Below are 24,123 nucleotides of genomic sequence, written 5' to 3'. Positions count from 1 at the left end.
GTGGTTGTCTTGCTGCTCCACCTCCTTTCCTCACTAACTTTTACGCATAGGAAGCCTGCTTGCATTACCAATCCAAAACGCAGTGTTCAGACTCTAAGTTTGCCGTGGCACCCTGTCCAAAATTTTTGTCCTTATGTTTTCCAGAACTTCAACCGTGCCTTTGTAATAGTTCAGGAAGCTGCTGCTGTCTATAAATTCAGAGTAAGGGCTTCTATCAGAATACACCAGCTTTAGAAACACTTTGCTGGTTCTAGGGAATTATGACCGTAACCTCGACTCTCCAGTTTCTGTTTGCTCCAACCCTAATTGTACAGTAGGCACCTTCTGTGGTTTGAAAAATTTAAAGAAGCTAACTGCATTTATGTCCATTTAAAAAGCACATATGGTTCTGGAGAGTGCTGTTTTTTGATACAAGTAGTAGAGTGTTTCGTTTCTAAAACTACCTGTAAAGCTACCTAGTCTTTGTTTTGGTTTTTTTTTTTAGGGATCTGTGTGAGGATGACCATGTTCTTCTGTCTCCCGTTCTTCATAACCGGATCTCAAAGCAGCTATAGTTTGGAAGGGAGCGGTGAATATCCTGCTGAGTTATGAGAAACATTCACCAACATAAAGCAGTCTGGAAGAAGATTTCTCTTGAGAAAATCAACGAGCACAGAACCCTTTAATAAAACAGAATATATTTACCATTTCATAAGCTTTTGGCTGTCTGAGTCATAAAAAAAATGAATCGTTACACAATTATGAAACAACTGGGTGATGGCACCTATGGCAGTGTGTTGATGGGGAAGAGCAATGAGTCAGGAGAACTTGTGGCTATCAAAAGGTATGTAGCATCTCAATTCAGTAAAGGTGCTTGCAAAATCTTGGATTTTCACTTTTGACTTTGTTGTCGTCTTCCATTTGTGTAGAATTGAAAAAAGTCGCCTTTTTAGAGGAAATTAGCATAACAAAATTATTTTATTTTAATTAAGATGTTTAACAAGGTGATTGTGAGTCAGATTTCTGGTAACTGATCAATAGAGAGACACATCAGTTTAATTTACTGGTTTACTTTGGCTTGTAAAATTCATTGCTGCTTTTGTTCAGTTTGAACATGCTTCCTTCTAAATATGTTGTTAGGCCAGCACCAAAGGAGAAGCAAAAGTGAATGGGATTAATTAGGGAGTTTATTTATATGAGTTGCAGGAATAGCGATTTTAACAGGTAGATTTGAAATTCCATCCCAGCCCCCCAGTCTTTGTAAGTACTGCATTAAGTTTCAGGTGTTGCTACAGTGATAAACAACAGTAACAATCTGGTCAGGTAAATAAAGGCTGTCTCCCTGGCTCTAATAAACTTGTGTTCTGTGTAATCAAGAGTATTGTGACATTTGCCTTAAAAGATGATTACGAAACAAGAAAAATTGTACTCAAGGTGTGGGGGAATTCCCCTTGTATTCCTAGAGAATTGCAAACTGGATATAAAGTGTAAGTTGAAATACCAGAAATTGTGACTTGCTCAGACTTTTTCCTCTCATTTATGGATCTGCTGTAGTAAGATAATTGTAATATAATTGACTGACTTTTTCTATAAGAATTTCTGAGAATTTCATGTTTCACCATATCTTGCTGGTACTGTTACTGAAGCTAAAGAAAGAGTCTCCAATTAATTATTTTCATTATTTTTAGCAAAAGGAACAACATTTTGTGGGAGGTGGTTCATTTTGTGATTTCAGGATTTGGAATTCTGTTGCATGATTTTGAAGTTTGGGACTTGAGAGGGTACAGTTTTGCTTGAAGATACTTTTATTTTAAATTAAAATTATGGGTTTAAATCCCTCCACTTTAGGTGCTAAAACTTGACCAAAACACAACAATGACATTCACAACTTCATCCCAAGATATGAGCAACACCAAATGTCCACATTTGGATTTATGCAGGACTTAAAAATAAAGCTATTACACTGTTATGTCTAACAATTGGTTTAGAGGCTATGATGTTGCTTGAAAAATATGAAACCTTTTTTTGAAATTAATATCTTGAAACAGATTTTTAAAATTACCAATCAAGTAAGATGCTTAATTATAATAGAAAGCAGTCCAGATATTTTGCTGATTTCAAAAATTAATTTTTTTTTTGTTTTCGTAGAATATGCAACTTATGCATAATGATGTGATTTTCCATGTCTTATCTGCAGTGTCATTGTTGCTTACTTTATGATTAAAAGCACAATTCAAGTGATACAAAGGTGTGTTTTATGTCCCTTTTACTTTGGAGTAACATGGTCTCTGGCTGTACTCTTCTAAAGATTTTTCAGTTTCAGTAATTGATGATTAATCATTGTAAATTTTTAGCAATTCTAAGCATTGACTTTGTTTTTAAGTATATTGCTCATGGGTATGCTAGAATGTTTTAAATTGAGTTCAAAACATAGGTAATGCTAGTCTTGGAAAATATAATTTCGATTTTCTAATTCTAAAAGCATTCTGTACTGTTCACTGAAAATACTCTATCTTGGACTTTATTTCAGAATGAAAAGAAAGTTCTATTCATGGGATGAATGTATGAATTTGAGAGAAGTCAAGGTAAAGTGGTGAACATGCCACATTTAAAAATAGGTATCTGGTTAGGCTTGCATGAAGGAAAAGGGCAGCTACCGTTTGTCCAAGCAAGGCCAAACTCTGTGAACTCCTTAAATGCTGACAGGTTTCACAAAACTGTGGGGTGCTGGCACTCTGAGAGGTCCTGCTGATTTTTGAAATACTCCACTATTCTCAAGCAGTGGCCATGTCTCATAGCCAAGCCTCTTATCTTTGAGAAAGGAAAATAAATTGATTTTGGATGTGTGTATTTCTGTGGTTTACCATCCTCCTCTTCCATTTTACTTCCAGATTTCTAACTGTGTGTCCATTCCATGTATCTTGTGTTTGGGGCATCTGTAGAAAGCACTGGGAGTTTTTGCTAGCCAAGTGATAGAATAACACTTGAAAACCTGGGCATAAATGCCAAATAATTCCATGCTTTGGGTGTCTGATTTTCTGTATATACAAAACTCCCTACTAAAGGGCTTTTGATTTAACTTATTGGAGACTTCATACAAATCAGTATGTCCAAAATGAGAGTCTGTAGGAGAATCCTTCATGAAAGTTTCATGCCAAAAAGAAGGGGAAAAATATGCAGGTTTTCTTATTCAGTACAGTGAGCTAGAGCTCTTACAGCTTCAGATTTGTCTTTTGTTGTAGGGAATTAGGTTTTTGTGCTAATCTTTACTCCAGCTCTGAGGTAATCCCTAGAAATAGGTTTAAACTACTATTAATATAGTTGTTGCTTTTAATTTGAGATTTATTCAAACTTCTGGGTTGTTCTTCTCTAGAGCAGATTACAAGATAAATAATGGGGTGTCATATGAATATGTTGTGTGGATTCTGTGCTAGAAACTTAGATGTTAAAAATTTCGCTCTGGTAAGGAATCAAGGTCACTGGGGGGTTATCTGAAGCTGTATTTTGCTCTGTTGCAGTCTCTGAAGAAGCTAAACCATGCCAATGTAATAAAATTGAAGGAAGTCATACGAGAAAATGACAACCTTTATTTTGTATTTGAGTACATGAAGGAAAATCTCTATCAGCTAATGAAGGATAGGTATGTCTTTTTTCCTTTCCCTTTTCAGAAAAGGAGTGTGCTATTATGCTTTATTTAATGATTCTCATACTGCTTTGAAGAACACTTTAGGATGTCTGGTTTTGGCTCTTCTTGTAGCCCCGTTGATGTGAACAGGAGTTGCTGCACCAGATTATTTGAGGGTAGATTTCTGCATTGCTCTGTTACAACACTGCATATTGTAATGCTTCTGGAAACAAGTTGGATCGTTTGTTAACAGGAGAGTTGGCATGCCTTTGTGTAGAGCCATGAGAGAAATTCCAAACAGTTGTGTTTTGGGTTTTTTCTTCATTAGCCTTCATTTTAATGTATGAAGGATTGGGTGAATGCTGTTCATGCTACTTTTGCTCATGGGTTTGACTTAAGGTGGGGATGGTACATGGATGCATCTTTGTAAGAATGGCCTAATATAGGCTAACTCTAATGTTGCAGTCTTGGACAGACAGTACATAGTAAGGCTTGCAAGGTGGTCTTTGGAGTAGGACCTGCCTTTTCAATAACATTTTCTTTTGATGAATTGTTTTGCCTTTAGTGTGGTTTTCTTTCAGACTTTGTCATGCACTGTATCTCCCCATGTGCCAAGCTCTTGAGTTGACATCCTGAGGTAGCTGCTGGTGACATGAGCACAATGTTACTCTGCAGCTGAGCAGAATTGCTCTTAGCAGGGCTCCCTTAAGGGCACCACTGGGTAATGCACCTGCCAGTGCTGCACTGTGCAATCTCTGCCTTGCTACAGCACTGTGCATTCCACACTCACCTGTCAGGCACGCTGCTGGCCAGCCAGCTTCTACAGAGATACCACTATGAATGTCTCAACAAAGAAATTCTGCTGCTGCACTTAAAGTGGTTGAGATTAAGGCCCAATAGAGTTTTGTAATGAGAGTTGTATCTCTCTGACTTGATGGGTCTGTTTTCAGGTGTTCATGATGTGTTAGACAAAATAAAGAAACACATGTGTTCTGAAGGCACATTACTTTTCTTAATTATGTATGTTTTTTACCCCATTTCTTCACAGAAACAAGTTTTTCCCTGAGTCAGTCATCAGAAACATGATGTATCAAATATTGCAAGGGCTGGCTTTCATCCACAAACACGGTAGGTTTCCTACTAGAGTTTAACTGCATAGCACTTTTTTTAGAAAATAATATCATGCACAGAAATGATATTATTAAAATAACCTGGCAAGGGCTATTAATCATCTCTGATCAAATCATGGTTACCTGTTTCAAGTGTGGTGCAGTTTTAAACTTTGCCTGAAGTTACTGTTTGTTTTCCTATAACTGGATTTTCCTCTCTCTCGGAAAGCACTGGATGTTGTTCATACACTGTGCAGTAGTGTTTTCTACCTTAGTTAGCAGATGAATAAACAAACTGAAGAAACTTGTATGCTGTGCTGTGCTAATCACTTCTACATCCTCAAAAAGATCTAACTGAGAAGCATTAATACATCAATAGTCTTGTGTTGAGATACTATAACTAACGTGATACTCTACATATTAAAAAATACTAAAATAACTTGTTCACTAAGAAATTCAAAGAGTATCCTTATCAAATACAGCCTGGATTTAAATATTTTAGTAAGTGGGATGTTTCTAGGAATTACAGGCACAGTCTAAATAAAAGGTGAGGTGTGCTCACAAGAATAAAAAGTTTCACAGTGTTTGCAAAACTCCTAAAGCTCATATTTAATATCTGTCTGTGAACTGTATTGCATTTAAAAAGGTAGTAATTTACTCTCATGCTCTACTTTTTGATTTTGTAGTTCTTCTTCACATCACAGTGGTATCCTTAAAACTTTCCAAAGACAATAAAACATTAACTGAAAATAAAATAAGAAACAGTGTTCCTAGTAAGGTTTGATTTGTTTTCAATGTACCCTGAAAAGGCCTGTTGGTGAATTAAATGAATAATTAGTTTTATTCAGTATTGTCAAATACCCAGAAATTGACATTTTCTTGTCCTTCTAATCAGGATCATATACTGTTTGTTAGCATCCTCTTTTCCTACACCATTTCTCTGTGAAATAAATTAGAAAAATAGATTTTAAGAAAAACTTCCAATTTTAAATTACAATATTAATATCTTGATTTGACCATAAGTGTATAAGGGAATACCAGGTATGATAAATTTGAACGTTTACATTTCCCATAATAATTTCAGCCAATTTCTTACAGTTTTTTTCAATTTATGCATGCAGAAATTCAGTGCTTTATTCTGGCAAGTGGATTTCAATCAAATTAATGGTTAACATAACAAATTATGTGTTCCAGTTAAACAGCAGAATTAATTTGCTTAGTGACTTAACCACTGCCCAGGTATAGAGGTCCTCAAGCCAACCATTGAAGAAGTTTTATGTGCCTGCATTACTAATATTAGCACTTCTGAGCAGGATTTGGATATCCTGTAAATGTCTGTATCTCCAAATTGTTGTCACAATGATAAATAACTAGCTAAAAATCATTAAAGCAATTTTATGAATCAAGTAAGTGTGTCAGATGCTCCATTTTCCATTATCCAAAACTGACAAAGCAGTTGTAGTTTCTGCAAAAGATTTCATTCTGAAACTGGTTTTTTACTTGATGTTGCTGCCAGCCAATTCATTTTCCTTAGTGTGCCAATGACAGTTTACATTTGTTAATTTAAGAACACTTGGTGTAATAATCACTGGAGGGAAAATGTGTGCATTTGTTGGGGTAGGGTTCCAATTATTTTATGTTGAATTAAAAAAAAGAAAGAAAATAGACTGAAAACCACTATAATATTCCAAAGCATCCCAAAGTAAATACTGCATTACTCCTATTAGAAATTGCTACTTAAGAAGTGATTCTGTGATAATTTGCAATTCTTTTCTGTTTGGTCTTCTACAGGATTTTTTCATAGGGATATGAAGCCTGAAAATCTTCTCTGTAGTGGACCAGAACTTGTGAAAATTGCAGATTTTGGGCTGGCTAGAGAACTAAGATCTCAGCCACCTTACACAGATTATGTTTCTACCAGGTGGTAAGTATATCAAGAATTTAATGCATTAGCTTAACTAATTACCCTCCTATGGCCATTCTAACTTATTTATTTCCCTCCATCCTCACAGGTACCGTGCTCCTGAAGTTTTGCTGAGATCTTCTGTCTATAGCTCACCTATTGATATATGGGCAGTTGGCAGCATAATGGCTGAGTTATACACACTCAGACCTCTGTTCCCAGGCACAAGCGAAGTAGATGAAATCTTCAAAATTTGCCAGGTCCTAGGGACTCCAAAGAAGGTAAGGCTTAAAAAACATCACATAATTTTATTACCAAAAAAAAAATTAGATCAAATTATTGCAAAATATTCAGTGTTATCTTTCAGAACATACATATTGAATTATTGTTTCAATAAGTTTCCTGCAGACTTAGTGTTTGCTCAACTAACTGTATTTCTTTGCAGCTTCCATTAAGGCATGTAATGCGAGTCTTTTGTTGAATATTAGCATCTGTTGTATATCATACTATTATGTGAAGCCTTGTTCTCCTCTGATGAAAGCCAGATAGAATTACTTAATTTAGTTATTTAAAGCTATTCATAATGGAAAGCAAATCAGAAATCTCCTAGGATTTAATTTACCAGAGCCAATTTGCTTTCCCTTACCAAATGTATAATTCTTCTGTGCTGGCACACAGAATTTGGAGCTTGTAAAAGTTAACCATAAATAAGACAAATTATGCTTTTCTTATTTTTAAAGTATAAAAGAAACATTTCATCTCAAACACAGATGTCTCATAAATATTATTAGCAATAAGAAGTAATTGAGAGAAAATGTGCAGTATTTTAGAGAGGAAGCAATTCTTTTCACTTATTTTCTGGATGAACTAAATACTATTTAAAATTACAAGGAAAGTTTGGGTAGTGCATATAAAAATGGATGAAATTATAATCAGTTTAAAAGTTGTTTTACTAAATGGATGGAAGAATATGCAAGTAAATAATAAGGTTGCCTTCAAAATTTTGAATGAACTGGAAAAAGACCATATGCTATTAAATATTTTCGTAGAGTAAAGTAAGAAATGGCAGATACATATCAGTATTTTATGGGTGCAAATAGAACTTGGTGGAATAACTGACCAAAGACAGTCCACCTATATCTGAACAACCTAAGGGTGGAGAGAGATACATCAGTTTCATTTGTGTTCTACCTATATAAAATACAGTATAACTCTTGTCCAGTAAAGGAGCTGCTATCAATGGAGAAGTATGGGACAGAAAACTTAAAACAGAAATAGATTAAGCTTAGCTAGGAACATGCAGAGCTTGAAGTGGTGGGAAAACATCCAAGAGAACATTCGGAAAAACAGGTGCAAACTCATGACAGAGCAAAGAGGAAAAGGTCAGGTGGAGAGTTATAGATGATACGTTGTGGAAGTGAAAATTGAGTCAGGAGGACGCAGTGAAAATTGGTATGATGTGTAAAACAGTGCTTCCCATGACACAGTTGTGCCTCAGGAATAAGGTGCAAATAGGAGCAGTATTTTGAGAGTTGAGTTTTCAAATGCAGATGTGAACTTTGTTAAGCAGACCGCAAATCTAGGATAGTAAGAGGAACATTTTCATGTATATGAAGACTGAAAGACAGCACCATGCTGGCTTCTGGAACATTTCCAATCTACAGCATAAACAACCTCTGAAGTGCAGGGAGATCAGAGAGGTTTTCACTGTGTGCAGTAGCACAGCAGCATTGGGCTGTTTGCTGTATTTTTTCTCTAACCTTACAAGGAGGTAACAGAAGCAAATCCTGCCCATTTAGAGTCTGTCATTCCCTGACTAGAAAGCTTAGTGCTTGGGAAAGCAGGGACCATTACCAGCTGAATATTCCAGAAAAAATTGTAGCCTCTCTTAAAGACCCTAAGAGTTATGGACATGGTAAGTCAGCCCTCTAGAATCAGGAAACTATAATTAATTACTTTGTGCCCCTGTCATCTGCTGGGCAGACCCAGAAATTTTCTCTCCTTACAATAATGCTAGGGCATCCTTCAAGAAGATTGATGTGTAAAAGGAGTACTTAAATAGTATGATAGGAATTACCACAACAAATAATGCAATTGCTACAGGTACTTGTTACATTCTGAAAAATATAAGTAGTTATTTTAATAGTCTGATTTTGCAGATAGTTTTACAAATATGATTTTTTTTCAGACATATTCATTTATTCTGTTGTCCTGCAATAATGAATTACAGGAATTATGCCCAGAAGCTATCTTCATTCCAGTTTACCTTCCTGTGCTTAAGTCCATCACATACCAATGACTTCGGTGAATCTGTGTGTTTTAAATAGTGGCAGGCAACTATTTTGTTTTGTTTTATAAATTAAGTTGATTTATTTATTTTATAAATAAATTAAATTGCACCATTCAAGTATTGGCAGTGGTGGTACACTTGTACTATGTGAATTTAATGAAAAAAATGATGACAACCTCAATAGCAGAGATTAATGAAATGCATTTTCATTAGCTGAAGGTTGGCAATGGCACTTTAAATTATTGCAAATGAATTTTTTTTTAATAAATAGAAATGTATTTTTCATTTTGCTCTTGTCCTGTTTTCATCTTATCCCTATGCTTCATCAGTTCAACATACAGCCCTTGGTACTTTGTTTTAAACTGTTCCTTTATTTCTAGCAGACAGAATGCCACCAAACTCAATAAAGAAGGGCAATGCAGTGAAGGAGGGAAGTTTTTCTCCATTGATTTAAAAGAACAAACTGTTCTCTGAGATGAAAGAGGAGGTCACTTGAAATCTTGAGACTTGTTTTAAGCAGATGTGGTTTATAATTATATTTGAGTTTTTTCATTACCATGGACTGTGCTAACAGAGCTAAAACTGCTGTACATAAAAAGATGAGTAATGGCTATCATGGTACCTTAAGACCAAGTTGTGTCAAATCAGTCCAATTTGCCCTGTAGCAGTGCAATAAGCGTGGTGGATAGAGGAAGAGCACAAATGTCACACCTTGTCTTCAGTAAGGTTTCTGATGCTGTCCTTCCTAACATTCTCAGCAGCATATTTCTATACAAATTGCATGATAAGAGCATACCTGTTTGGAAAGAGTTGCCCAGACAGTAAGCTTCACTGCCTATTATTCAGAAGATTCATTGAATAGAACTTGAGTGGTTCTGCCTCTAATGAATTTTTTTTAATTGTATTGTCCACTGTCTGGTGGAGTAGATTTTGCTGCTTAACGTAGTAGATGGCAGGTGGAGAAGAATTATGTTAGAAAAGAAGACTGGAATTTAGAAGGGGTTTTTTTATGTACAGAATTAGAGATGTAGCTTTAAAGAATTTTTTTCAGTAGTACACAGAATGTTGTACCTTGGCAGGAATAATCAGCTACATCAGTAGCTGTGGATAACCATCCACCTAACACATCTGTAGGAGAGGCCATAGGAGCTATTTAGAGTATTGTATGTCTAAAGACAAATACCATACCAGTTTGTAGAAAAAGGAGTATTGCCCATTAACATGTGAACTAATCTTTCTGTTTCTCTTGCTATATTATATCCAGTTTAGAGTTTTCAAGAGAAAAAAATCAAGAGTCTAGAGAGGAAATAAAACTCAAAAAGCCTAGACCTTGGGAATTATTTGGGTTTCTTGGTTTGTACAAACAGACTGGAAGAAAGGAAAAGAAATACACCTTCCAATGTATAAAAAGGCCACTCTAGAGGGAAGAATCAGATAGTCCTTCTTGGTATCCATGGATGACAGGACACTCAACAATGGTCATTTATTTTTGTATGAGAAACCTCCTTTTTCCTAATCATGAGGAGATTACTCTCTGGAGTAATCTGTGTAGTCTGACTGTGGGTTGCCAGAAATTGGAAGCTTTTTGAGATTTAACACCTGTCAGGAAGGGACAAGGGTGTGGAGTAAATGGTCTGTTGAGGTCTTTGATAAGCCTGTAGCTCTGTAATCCAAGAATGCAGTTATCAAGCAATGAAGGACTTAAAGGTTTACTTTACAAAGTTAGGAACGTTTTTAAAAAGTGTTTATCTGGTGATCATGGTTTTTTACTGTTGCAATACTGTCTGCTTGTAACTTAATCATTGGTTGTCATAATGGTGGGATCAGTGCTGTATTGTGTAGGCATCATGGTTATATAACTGTGTCATGGTGAATGGAGGGGTCTTGCCTCTGCTATTTCCATAAAGAGGGCATGTTGAAGTCAGCTGCTGGGCTCATTTCTGTGGCAGATGGGCATTCCTGGTACTGCTGCACTCTGGTCACCTTCAGATAGAATATGTCCAAGTGTGTTATTCATGGTGATGGTTCCACCTGTAGCTACAGGAGACCTCAGGAGGACTGCCATTGGCGACCGATGCTGTGTTCCCTAGTGCTGGAATAATTGTCATGGAAAACAGGAATGCTTGTTTTCAGCTGTATAGGAAGGAACCATACAAACCAAGCATGACTCAAGCTGCCTTAAAGTATATCTAAATACCTCTTTGTTCTTTTTTGGTGCTGATTTTTCTTTCCTTTGAAACAGAGTGACTGGACAGAAGGATACCACCTTGCTTCTGCAATGAATTTCCGTTTCCCACAATGTGTCCCTATAAGCCTAAAAACTCTCATCCCAAATGCAAGCAATGAAGCAATACAGCTTATGAGTGATATGCTGAACTGGAATCCAAAGAAGAGACCTACAGCAAGTCAGGTCTGAGCACGTGAATGATTAAGTATAAGACTGAATTTTCTTGCATTTTTAAAAAATTGTAGATACAGAGACAAATTGATTGTCATAATAGTGATGACCACAAATGTCTCCTCATTTTGAACACTTTGATGGGAATGAGTAAGTGGTGAGAAGAGAAAGTTCTAAACCTCGCTCAGCAGACATCAGAAACTCTTCAGTTATTTCTGCAATATTGTCTTCTGTACTGCATATCTTAAAATTCTCTCTGTACAGGACAGAGAAATAGCTGAGGAGCAAATGTTTCAATTGTGTCTGTCATCACTTTGCCACTTTTGTTTTCCTCCCCATCTACACAAAGGGAAGTACCGAAAAGTTTGAAAACTTTGCTTTTTGTGAAGCCACAGATGGAATGCAGTATGGAAGAGCTAAGACTTATTTTTACTTGGAATGTAAATTGTAGAAGTGATAAAGAAGTAGCTTTGTGAAGAGCATGCCAATAGGTCAAAAAGGTCACAATTTTTCTCCAATTTTCAAAACACATATTTCAAGGACCAAATATGGTTACATTCTGTGGATTTTTTTTATTATTCATACCTAATGTAATCCTATTTAGAACATATAAAAGAGGAATACAATTGAGAAAGAAAGGACATATTGCAAGTTACTCTAGGTGGATGTGCTGTAAGTGATTCAGAAGCAGTTAAGCAGATGGTACCAAATAAAGCAACCATTCCTCTCCACTTTATAAAGCAAGTCTATTGTACAGTGATGGAGATCTATCTGTAGTCCAGTACTATGTACCTCTACACAAAATACTCTAGATGCTTTATAAAAGCAGATAACCAGCTTTTACCCAGGTGAGTTACCAAGGAAGCAGCTGCATCAGTTGTGTAATCCACAGGCAAAAGGAAGAGTTTAATGCATATACATGGCACTGGGTTCAAAGGCAGCTGTTCTTGAATGCAGCTGAGGCAAAATATGCATTTGAGAACTAACAAAGAGTAGGATCCTACCCAGAAGGATTAACGGAGTGAGTTGTTTTGATATAGCAGGAGGTGTGTTACTAAGGTGTTTCCATGCTCTGCATCTAGCAGAGGACATGGAAAGGTCAGAGGAAATGATCAAATGAACATCTGCCTTAAGACAGACACTATATTTTTTTAATAAACACCATGAAGGCACAGCTGGCACGGTGAATGTATTTTAAAGAAAAGCAAAAGCTGGTGATAAGAAAAATGGGGGAGAAACCTTGCTCATTAACATCCTCTAATTGTAGAACCCATACATGGCAACCATCTCACTTCTGGGGCTTTTGTTGTTGGTGGTTTTGTTTTGTTTTTACTTAAAAAAACTCAAGCTCTTCACTGAGTTGCCAAAACACAGTCAGCAGTGGAGACATGTAAATAAAGCCTGTGCTAAAAGTAGTGAGAACTACATTTTTTAACACAGAAATTTGTTACTGCATAAATACAGAATGGTGTTAAATGTATAATGCACCTCAAAATACAGAGTCCACCTAGCAATAAAGAAGGGAACAAAAGGATATGACTGCTGTTATATGTACAAGTGGATCAGACTTACTAAGTTATGTAAGAGTTTGAAATACAGAACTGCCAGTTCTTGGTATACACTTTACATATGATCTCATTACCCATCCATCTTCCGTCTGTTCTGTAAAGCTTGCTCAAATGTTTCAGTAACCTGCTTAGATCCTTGATGAGGTTACTAAAGTCAACTTTTTGAAGTTAAAATTAATGCATTATATCTTCTTCTGCAGGCTTTGAAGCACCCTTACTTTCAAGTTGGCCAAATTTTAGGACCTCCCCCACAGTATCTGGAGAAGCAGACTCCCGTTAAACCAGTTCAGCCAACAGAGCCAAAGCCATCTTTACCTAAACTGGAAGCTAAGCCAGAACCTCTGTCTTCACCTGATTTATCTGACAAAACACAGCCACAGCTCTTGCCAAAGGTTAACCACCAGCCTCTCCAGCAAATTCAGTTGCCTCAAAATACAGCTAACCAGCAAGTACCAAAGCAGCAGCAGCAGCCGCCACAGTCACAACCACTTTTTCCAATTATCAATAAAAACTCATCGCCTGTAAGTTGTCTTCAATAACTACATAGATGGTTTTATTAAAAGTTCATCGTATGTTCAGCCAGGTGATCCCCTGAAAATTATCATGTTTTATTAGAGGAGATACAGATAGATAACTAGGGAATAAGTGAGGATATAACTGTCTGCTTATTAAAATTTTATAGCAAGTCAGAAGAATAGATTGCATGTAACACAATGTTCATTATAATAGCCCTCAGTGACGTGTTTATGCAGCAATGGAGTTGGAACAGCTGTTACTTATTGACCTTTGAGAAACAATTCACAACAGTGAAGTGGAAAGGGAGAACTTCACTTGCCTCATGCAGGAAAATACCCAAAAAGGTTCATCCAGCTCTTAACCTTGTAAGAATTTAGCAATTATGATTTTTAGAGAGCTTAGTAGTAAACTTTGGTTTGTTGCTTCCATTTTGCTTTCTACTTGTACTCACTGAACTCATTTTTGTATGTTAAAAATGAATGGTATTCAGAGAATACTGGAAAGCAAATGATAGGTAGAAGGACAGTTTTAAAACTTAGTAATTTCATTGGAACAGAATGTTAAAGAAAAGTTTCTTTTATTTGCTGTATTTACTTTGGGGGCATAGCAGTGTTCTGCACCATTGTGATCTGTTTCTTGACAGCTTACCTACCACTGTTCAGAGCATCAGTTCAGCAAGATGCCAGAAATAGTGGTTGAGCACTGAACTGGGTTTGCAAACAGAGGTTTGCAAACTAGTTCAGGTAGACTTGAGCAATTCAATGATGACAGTCCAAAACAACTACACTTCAAATACATACTGGCAGTATTATGTTTTGTACTTAACGTCATAATGAGACTATGACCAAAACAAGTACAACACACAGGGAACAATAAAGTCTGTAAGCAGTAGTCAGGAGTTATACTAGATACAAATTACAAAATTTTAGAATTGAATTAAAGTGGGTTTTTAAATTATTTTAATTTTTTTTATTTAAAATAGAAACAAGCAGCTAGTGGCCCTCTGAATGGTGTACTAGGTCCTAAAAACTGCAGAAGACGGTGGGGTCAGACTTTGGTAAAGGCTGTGGATAGCTGGGATGACTTGGATGACCCTGAATTTGGAATGTCATCTTCAAAGAAGCCTAGCATTGCACCCTTAAAAGAAAAGAAAAACAAGGAATTTCTTTTTAGGTAGGTCCTGCAATTATAAAATCACATTTTCTTGTAGTAAACAGTGTCCAGAAGTAGATTTATAGACATATTAAGACAAGTCTATTAAAATTCAAGTCACCAAAATTCTGTGAGAATGCCAAGAATTGCATGAGTAGATCAGCTTTGGATGTTATGTTGTTACAGTGCCAGTAACATCCAAACAGAATCAAATTTTTTTTCAGTGTATGTTGTGTATTTAAGAAACTGTTTTACTAAAATTTGACATATTAACATTACTTCCTTTGTCAGTTAAATGGTACTATGTTCTGCCATTTGGCCACAGTTGCTTTTATTCCATAGTCTTGGATACATTTCTTTCTTCAAATCCCAGGTCAGGCTCTCGCGAGATGTTAGGTTTGACTTTTACTTTGTGGAAACAGACTCTACTGAGAAAAGTAGGATAATTAAAGAGCACTGTATTCTTCAGGCTAAGGTCAGTTTGTGGTATTCTGAGCTGGAGTTGTTGGTCACATGGTTTGAAAATTTTGATTTTTCAGTGTGCCAGAACCAAAAGCTTCACGCTGTATCCAGCCAGGAGGGGAAAACAAGATTCTGATGAGAAATGATTCTGAGAGATCAAATACATCAGCAAAAGATTATTATATAAGCCAGTCAAGATATCTGCCTGGTAAGGTTAAAAGTCAATACATATGGAAAATACAAGCTGTGCACAATCTACATACAATACTTTTAAGCTTTAGATTTCTTACTGGATAATTTTATTTTTCTTAACCAAACTAAATTTTCATGTTTTGGATTAAATGCCTTTCCCAGAAGATATAACAACTGATGCAGCAATTCCTGGCTATATAAACATGGCAGGACCTCAACGCTGCTTGTATGCTATACAGGCCCTCTTATGACCTGTAACATAAAAAAAATCCTCAGTAATATAAATCCAACATCTCTTCTATTACTAGGAATATATCCTAGTTAATCTATAAGCAGGTGTATGTGAGGACTAAAGCAACTACGTACATGTTTTTCATCGGGATTGTAGTGATAGGACTAGGAGTAATGGATTTAAATGGAAAAGAGGGGCAATTTAGAAAAGATATACAAAAGAAATTCTTTACTGTGAGAGTCATGAGGCACTGGACAGATTGTCCAGAGAACTTGTGGATGCCTCGTCCCTGGCAGTGTTCAAGGCCAAGTTTGATGGAACATTGAACAACCTGGTCTAGTGGAAGGTGTCCCTGCCCATGGCAGGGCAATCAGAACCAGATGATCTTTAAGGTGTCTTTCAACCCAAACCATCTATGATTCTATGATTTTATATAGTGCATATTTACCAGTTTTGCAGTGTCAGGATGTTTGGGGTTTTCTGAACGTACAAGTTTTGATAAACACTGCCCCCTTCCTTGTACAAAGTGTTTAGAAATATCCATCTCTTGGCACTGGTAGGAATTCACACACTCACTTCCTTTCCTCAAGGCAGTCATCTTTCTTTAGAAATAGATATCTTAGTCTAAATCTGGGTGATCTTTGTCAAAAAAACAACATGATATCATTTAATTACTGGGAATGAGAATAGAAAGGAGAAAACAAAGAGAATGTTTCCTTTAGTTATTATTCTGAATATATTCTATAGTCAAATTATTTTTTTGGTGTCTGGGTGTCTTTTGTTATCATGGTGGTTTGTACAATTACAGTAATCATATCATGACTTCTGTAATCCACGTTTGAGAATTTAGGTGGCTCACAGAGGAATTCCCCATTGTCAGGCAAGTTGTTTTGATACAAGATATGAATAATTTGTCAGGAACTCATTAGGGCAGTGATGACTTCAGTTCTAGAATGTTAAATAGGATGCTCAGAGAATCAACAGTTTAAGTCCAAAAGAAAAAGAAAAATATAAAGAGCAACGAACTTCCCTATCTAAAGGTAACCCAAATGGAAGTCATCTGTATTTCTTACCTTCTATTAAGCACAATTCTAATCTCTCCATGGTTTTCAATGAGAAAGGCATAGATGTAAAAAATAATTAATTTCAACATTTAAGGGAATAATAGGTCCAAGGAACATAGTTATTATTTATCCATATTACTTTAGTTGTGCAACCACTAGATCTGGGAGCTGCCTTCATGTGTTGTAATCCTATTAACTCTTGTAATGCTTGTAACATGAAGAAGAACCTTTGTCCTACTTTTTAACTTAACCCTTGAAGAAATGGTTTATTTTCAGCCTTGGGAGCCCCAGTTTTTAATTTGTGTGTTCCTTTTTTGACAGACAAAAATATCAATTATGAGATTATGGTTTTACAGAAACCAAGTACCTATAGCAAAAAGTCTTTTAAAAGTTCTCTTGATAGCATGAAGAGAATTGTTCTTAAATTAATGTCACTGGTTTTTATGGTTCAGCTTAAAAATCTAATCAATGGACATCATTAATTTACATTAATGGTATTTTGCTTTATAAGACAAATGATTCAGTGTTGGTTTTCTGTTCTAGAAATGTCATTTATTGGTTGAATCAAGTTTGAAATTTGGTATTTATAACATTTTCCGTCATTTGTTTTCTAAGGCGTAAACCCGAAGAACGTCTCTTTAGCAGCAGTCAATAAAGAAGCATCACATGGAACCTGGAACAACCAATTGTTTGCTAAATCACTAGGAAATGCTGGGGGAGGAGTGACTTACAGCAGAAATACTACAGGTAAAAGTGTAATTGAAGATGGTCACGTTATATCTCCTCATACTTTAATTAACTTAGTTAAGACCATCTGGTTTAACTTCTGCAGTTAAGCTTAAGTTCTAGGGTCTTTTTTTTTCTCTTGTTTTAGTGAAAGACTCTTAAAAACCAACTTTTTCATATGTGGTAGGATGTGTTTTGCTTTCAAACATTAAGAAGGTACAGACCAGCCCCTATTTATAAACTTCTGTCAGGATAAATTCTGTATATAATCCACTGAGACCATTATTTTACTGTTTTTAAGCAAGTAGTTTGGCCTCATTACTGCCTGCTCCCTATGCCATGGAACACTATAAAACAGCAGTCTCACCCATGAAAACATAACAGTGGGTGGTGTGCTCATGTAATAAAAGTGCTGCCTAATATTCTAGACATGTCTTTTATCAATTTACTGCCCTTGTCCTAAATCCTTTGCTGCAAGAAAAGTCCCCTTATTTCTTCTGGAACTTCCAGTGTGACTGTGTTTTGTGAAGAACACTATTATCAGCATTCTATAGAGTGAAGTCCAACACTAGTAAACACTTGATCTAAGATTTCAGTGAGGAAATCATCAGAATGTGGACTGAAATCTGTCTTCTCACCACAAAGCCCTATAACTCAGGTACACTGTTCCTGTTATGGGAGGTTACCTGGTTAACAACTCTGCAGCCATTGTCCAGCTAGCACGAGTCACTCTCCAAATACTTCAGTGCCAGTAACCACCCAGCTTTACGTGCTTTTACAGCAAGAACTTCAGAAGGTTTGTTTACATGCAGATGCTGCACCCCTTTCTGATAGAACTTTGGTAGCCATTCTGCAGTATCAACAAACCGAATTTTCCCCTCTGAAAGTCAGGCAAGCTGAAGTTTTTAATTTGAATTAATGTGCAAAATTTTAGAAAGTGGAGAAACAACAGCACCTACCAGAATTTTTTTGTGGAATAAAAGAGGTTTTCTGTATCATCTTGTATATCTTTTTTATTTTCTGAAATAGAGTACCCATGTGCCTTAGAAGTAAATGATTTATAAATAATCTTGCAAAGGAATCAGGCACAGAAAAGCAAATAGCTGCTTCCAAAAGTTTTCATGATTAGGCTAGACATCTACCTACTGAACTGCAGTGAAGATAAAATTAGGATGAATGCTAATGGTAGAAATTCTGCATTTGTCTTACTACCAAGAATTTAAAGAAGTAAAGCACTAAAACTGATTATTTTTTGGTATTTCCATCAGTATCTTAAATTGCATGTGATGTTTCCCATACTGGGGAGACAGCAACATTTAAGACATATATGAAACACATGGAAGCAGAATAGATGGATCACAGAAGTACAATACATGTAAACTATATCTTTTCTCTTTTCACATTGACAATCTGAAAGTTGACACTGATGTGTTTAAATACTATGTATAGTTTATCTAAGTGAGCTTTTTTTTTTCATCAGCCACAAGATTGCTATAAGGCAAAAAAAGATGAGCAAATAGTTACAAATGCTTTATTTATGAAGGATTGTAAGTTTATGATCAGTCAACTTTGAAGATATGACCAAGTCCTTAAAATTGTAAATGGAATGTAATTGCATTATTGGAAAATCATATTGTTAGTCCATAATTAGAATGGACCTTGTAAAGTAACATCTTGGAGTAACATTTTCTGCTCAAGAAAACAAGGATACGACATTTTACTTACTTATGTGTCAGATATTCATTCTTGCTTGCTTTTTTCCTTCCCCATTTCTTTTACATGACCTAAATTGGTTCTTCATACCCTTCTTCTGAAGTTTTCCCTTTCTATCTTTTTCTTCCTTTAATTTTCCTTGTCTACAGATGAGAACATAATTATACCTATTGAAAAACTGTCATGCAAAGAAAGGTTGAATGAAAAATTAGAAGATCCAAAAGGTAAATTGTAGCAATTATAGCCTGGTTCTTTGTACATTTCCTATTTATGTTTTACAGTTTCTTGTAAAAAAACCTGCACTTATAATGAAGGTTCCTGATGATTGTATCCTGCCATTTTTAGTTGCAATCTGTTTTGTCAAACTTTGCTTTCTTCATTATGGCAATGTGGTGGTTTTGCATGGGAGGCATTTATAGAAGTGATGTAAAGGCTTCTTCTGGATTCTTGGGACTTACTGTGCTTTAAAAGGCAGATAATATTTTATTACCCTAATCATAACCCACAGCAGGTCACTGGATAATGGTGAGGAAGTGATCCTAATGCAGAACGTGCATCTCCCCTCAGGGATGGCTTGTCCCTGACAGCACTCAGGACTTGTACCTTTTCCTGCATTTGGGTTCTCTGCTTGTTACACTGATCTTACAGTGCTGTGCTTGCACAGGTTTTGGTGGAGTTACCTTAGAGTAAAAGGGAGGAAACTCAGGATTCCGGGCTGCCTACTTTGTGCCTTATAGTTCCACTGCTCTGAAATTATCACAGAGATCTGAGAGTGTTTGTGTGAAGAGGAACATTATGGGATTGCCCAAAGGCCAAAGATTTAGGAGACAGAAAAACTGGCAAAGCAGAAACTGTGTTTTACTGTAACTACTGCTGAAGCTGTGATGCTGAAAATGTGATGAATATGCTCACACATGATAAAGGTCAAAATAAACTTAATACTACTGAACACAGAATCTTACCACTAAAGAAAAGCATTTCTCTCTGTACATTGTGCCAGCAGAGTCTTAACATTGTCCCAATTGATGACAGACATGAAGACAGTAAGGGATTTTCTAGGAGCAGGGAGTAAGTATTATAACAGATTGCTCTTCCACTGGACACTAATTTCAGAACTAATTTTGTGTGTACATGCACAATGCTTCTTTGCTTCCCAATAAGGAGAGTTATGTCAGCCTTCCCAGGGTAATGCTGGTTTAAAGAAAGATATGGACCAAAACTAGGCACAAACAGAATGATAACCAGGGTTAAAGAGAGAGGATAATTGGGTCTGACTTTTATAGCAGGCCTTTAACTGGGGGAGCTGTCAAAGTCAACTTCAAGTGGTGCACCACTTTCCACAAGAGATGTTGGATTCCATTATTTTCAATAGATTGAGGCCAAACATATTGAGCACAAGACTAATACTGAGCACTAATCAAATCAGCTTCTGGTAAAGCAAGTAGATGTAAACAAAAGGTAAAATCCTGCATTTCTCTGCAACTCAGTGTAAACCTTTCTGTGTGGTCTTACATTTAGTGGAAGCACCAATGAAATGTTCATCCTGCTCTTTGTCTTTATTCCTGCTGAATTTCTGTCTGCTAGTGCTGAAAAGGGTCCAGCTAATATACCAAGCAAAGAAGGGATTCAATGAAAGAATGTTTTTCAAGGGACAAGCACTAGGGAGTTTTTAAAGAATACTTACACTTGGCACTCTTGTAGTACTGCAAATATCATTTGAAACGAGTATATAAAGTAGGTAGAGTTTTCTGAATGCAGCTGAAAATTCTAAAATTCTGCAATGTCAACAGGAAATCCTGGCTTTGTAAGTAGTGGTGCTTACAACCCATTGGGACTACACACCTCTTCCTTCCATAAAAAAGAAGTTGGATCAGCTGGACAACGGATACAGCTAGCACCTCTTGGTGCACCTGTATCGGGTAAGAAATATTCTTTTACTACTCATATCCAAGACAAAGAGGAATGTTCATTTTCCATGCTTCCTAAGGGATTTATTAGCCCTTGGTTTTCCTCATGTTTTGTAAATAAAATTGTAGGGCATAAATTCTTAATACAGGTGAACTGCATGTAGGTGCCTAGATCCTGTCCTGATGGTTAGAGAAACTACTGCTACTAATATTTGTTACATCAGAGAGAAAATACTTACAAAAGGTGCAAAAAATATTTCAACCAGTGTCGATGGACTAAGCAGAATTGTAAAAACATGTAAATCCACACCTCTATAGTAAAGGGTCATGTTTTCAACATTCATTTGTTAAAAACAAAGTGAAATCACTTCTGAATGTAACTGTTACCTTGGATCCTCTGCAGCGTTGGTGACATTCTGAGCACATTCTTCATTGCCATGTTTCTGATGCAGAGAAGATGAACAGCAGTGCTCAGGATGCAGGAGAAAGTTTGTGAGTGAGGATTTAGAGCTGTTGTCCACACCCAGCAGTCCACTTCTCTGGTTACTCAGAGGAAATAGCAAGGCCCTAAACCAATGGTGAATTGCTTAACCAAAGGGTCCCTGGCAGACCAATTTCATACAGTTCTGCTTAATAATGTTTTCTTTCTGCTGACATGCTCCTTTGAGTTACCTCTTCTCCTTAAGAACTTGCAAGTGGCTTCAGAGAACTGGAGCAGGAGGGAAGGAAGGAGATGGCACACACATATATATGTATATAAATAAAACATGCTTAGATGTATGCATGCTCTGTGTCTGACTTAATCAGAAATCCACCAAGAAAGGCTGGAGCTGCACTTCATTTTCTTATTGATCCACTGCTGAAACAAAACTGCGAGAGTTGATTTGTCACAATGCATGGATCAGGAGGTTCAGAGGAAGACAAAATCTGCAATTTTCTCTAGACTGCAGTGAATAGTGAAAAAAAAAAAAAAGAATCGCACGTGGTGTTCCAAAAGAAATAAAATTTACTGTTAATCTGTAATTAGAAATGGAATATGTGTATAGAAGTCAGGCTGGCAGATGGAGGTCAATAAAGATATTCTTCCATGTCCTGGAGAAGAACAAGAATCCTGTCACTTAAACCACTCATACTTACCTTGAAGTCTTCAGAGTTGTATGGGAAGAGAGATAAGGACAAAGCAAATGGCAGATTTTATCTCCTAGATGTCAGTACTTGAACATTAACATCATCTTTGGTGACTCTTTGCTTTATATTATCCAAAATGTAAGAAGTTATGCTCTCAATTGTTTTTTGCTCTTTTAATTTTTCTGTTAATTTTTTTATGCCATAATTAAAATAATTTAATATAGTATACAAGATCAGTTTTTCTGAAGAATATACCAGGAAAAGTGGCCTTTATTGCCAAGATAGTGTAGACTGAAATCATACTTGCTGATGAAAGATAGGGAATACCAGTCTACAATAAAAAGAAACAGTTTTTAGAGGTGGAGACCTGACCCCAGATTTCAGCTCCTGGATGTTCCCCCTTTTTAAATGTCTTGGTCCTCACCTGTTCCTTAACAGGTTCAATCCACTGCTGAAAAACACTACCAAAACCAGGTGGTATTCTCTAAGAAACAGAATGATACCTAGGCACCAAAAAAACCAATCCATTTAAATGTTACTTTTTGTTTTAAAGCATATCAGTACATAGTAAGATTAAAATACAAAAGTAGGAATGGAAGGGTCAGGAACTACCTTAGGAATGCTAAGGAAACAAGGATAAGGTATAGCAGGAGTCTGGATAAAAGGGGTCATTTTAAATGGCTGGCTCATTTTAAAGACTTGGGAAAATGGTTGAATTGATCATGAACATGAAAAAATCTCAACCCCTGCAGCAGAGCAATTACTTTAATCACATGAAACTTGAAGTAGCCACTACCTGAAATTTCGAAAGGGGAAATCTGAATAGGAAGGCCAGGAATACAGCAGTGTGCTACTGCTAGTGCCTGAGATCAGGTGGGTGCCAATATTATGAGAGAAAGAAAGCCTTCAAACTTGGAATAAATCCTATGAAACCAATGGAGAAATGGGAAATGGAGCAAAGAAGACTTGCCACCAAGTACACCAGGAGTTCTGAGCTAAGCAAGAGGGGAATAAAAGACGTGAAATCTCAAAAGGAACAAGAAGGTCTCCAGAAGCTGTCCTTCAGGCTAAGTTGTTTGAACCTTAATCAGTTTATCAATGTTATGATGAAATGTTTTTTTAAATATTTGAAATAGAAGGAAGAGCACTTTCATACTGTAGCAGTTTGGTAATAGGAGATACAGAGTTGCAGGCATTTGCATCAGCTTTTCCACTGAATTTCATTTTCAGCGTTTTCTTGAGGGATTGCTGCAAAAACAGCTTTCAGTAGGCGAGAATAATACACACAAACTATTGGAAAAAATTATCTTATCTGAAAACAAGCACAGACAGCATGGTCTCAGGTACATGGTGTGATTCTTGGGGTTGTCCTGTGTTGGGCTAGGAGCTGGACTCTATAATCTTAGTGGGTCCCTTCCAGCTCAGGATATTTTATGACATATAGGAGACCAAAGCATCCTGCTACATTAGTATCCTTGAGGACCATAAGTCCTCTGTAAGCACTCATTCTTTTCTCTGTAGACGAGTAAAATACCTTTTTAGTCATAATTAATTCTGAGTTCTTATTCCTTTCAGATTATTCCTGGAAAAACAAAGCTGCTCGTCCTCCATTACCAGGTCCTACTTTCAATGCAGCAGCAAAAAACATGAGCATCTTTACTCGCCCCCCAACACTTCAGCGAGTGCATGGGAGAACAGACTGGGTGGCCAAATATGGAGGAAACAGATAGAAAATACCATCCTGTGGGGATATTACATGCTCTGTGAGAACCTGAAAAGCCTATTTGCTCCAGCTTTTCCTAAGACTATGCAACAGTAAAGAAGAAAAAAAGACCTTGTGTTCTATTATTTGTATAGCACATATAACACCATGTAAAATACTGGCTGTAAAGTAGGGTGCAATGAAGTATTGTACAACACATATTGCCAAAACTGAGATGCAGATTTCACCCAATGTTTTCTACAGATAGATCTCCTATTCTCATACTCTTTAGAACAACTAGGGTTAGGGTTGTTCATCCAGTGCAACATCTGCTGCTGGGATGTGCTTGAAGCACACAGGCAGCACAAAGAAGGGCTGAAGCAGAGCAGCACCAGGCTTCCAGCTGTTCGGCTGGTTCCTTAGCAGGAAGACAGGAGTGAAAGCACAGAGGTGACTG

General features: G+C 36.6%; 1 protein-coding gene across 1 annotated transcript; it reads left to right on the top strand.

The window, feature by feature from the left end:
* Window positions 1-722: 722 nt before the first annotated feature.
* Window positions 723-23,694, top strand: MAK (male germ cell associated kinase; the record flags this gene model as incomplete). The annotated part of the gene is made up of 14 exons (XM_084213482.1): window positions 723-823; window positions 2,510-2,564; window positions 3,498-3,619; window positions 4,653-4,732; window positions 6,505-6,637; window positions 6,726-6,897; window positions 11,149-11,316; window positions 13,073-13,393; window positions 14,371-14,561; window positions 15,080-15,210; window positions 17,106-17,237; window positions 19,079-19,153; window positions 20,720-20,848; window positions 23,540-23,694. 14 exons carry the CDS (start codon window positions 723-725, stop codon window positions 23,692-23,694), a joined length of 1,965 nt encoding a protein of 654 aa, XP_084069608.1.
* Between the last annotated feature and the right edge of the window lie 429 nt (window positions 23,695-24,123).

The sequence above is a fragment of the Fringilla coelebs genome (assembly GCF_963513975.1).
Source record: "Fringilla coelebs genome assembly, chromosome: 1".
Classification (NCBI taxonomy): domain Eukaryota; kingdom Metazoa; phylum Chordata; class Aves; order Passeriformes; family Fringillidae; genus Fringilla; species Fringilla coelebs.
The sequence above is the reverse complement of the archived record's forward strand: the minus strand, read 5'-3'. Positions and strand labels throughout refer to the sequence as shown.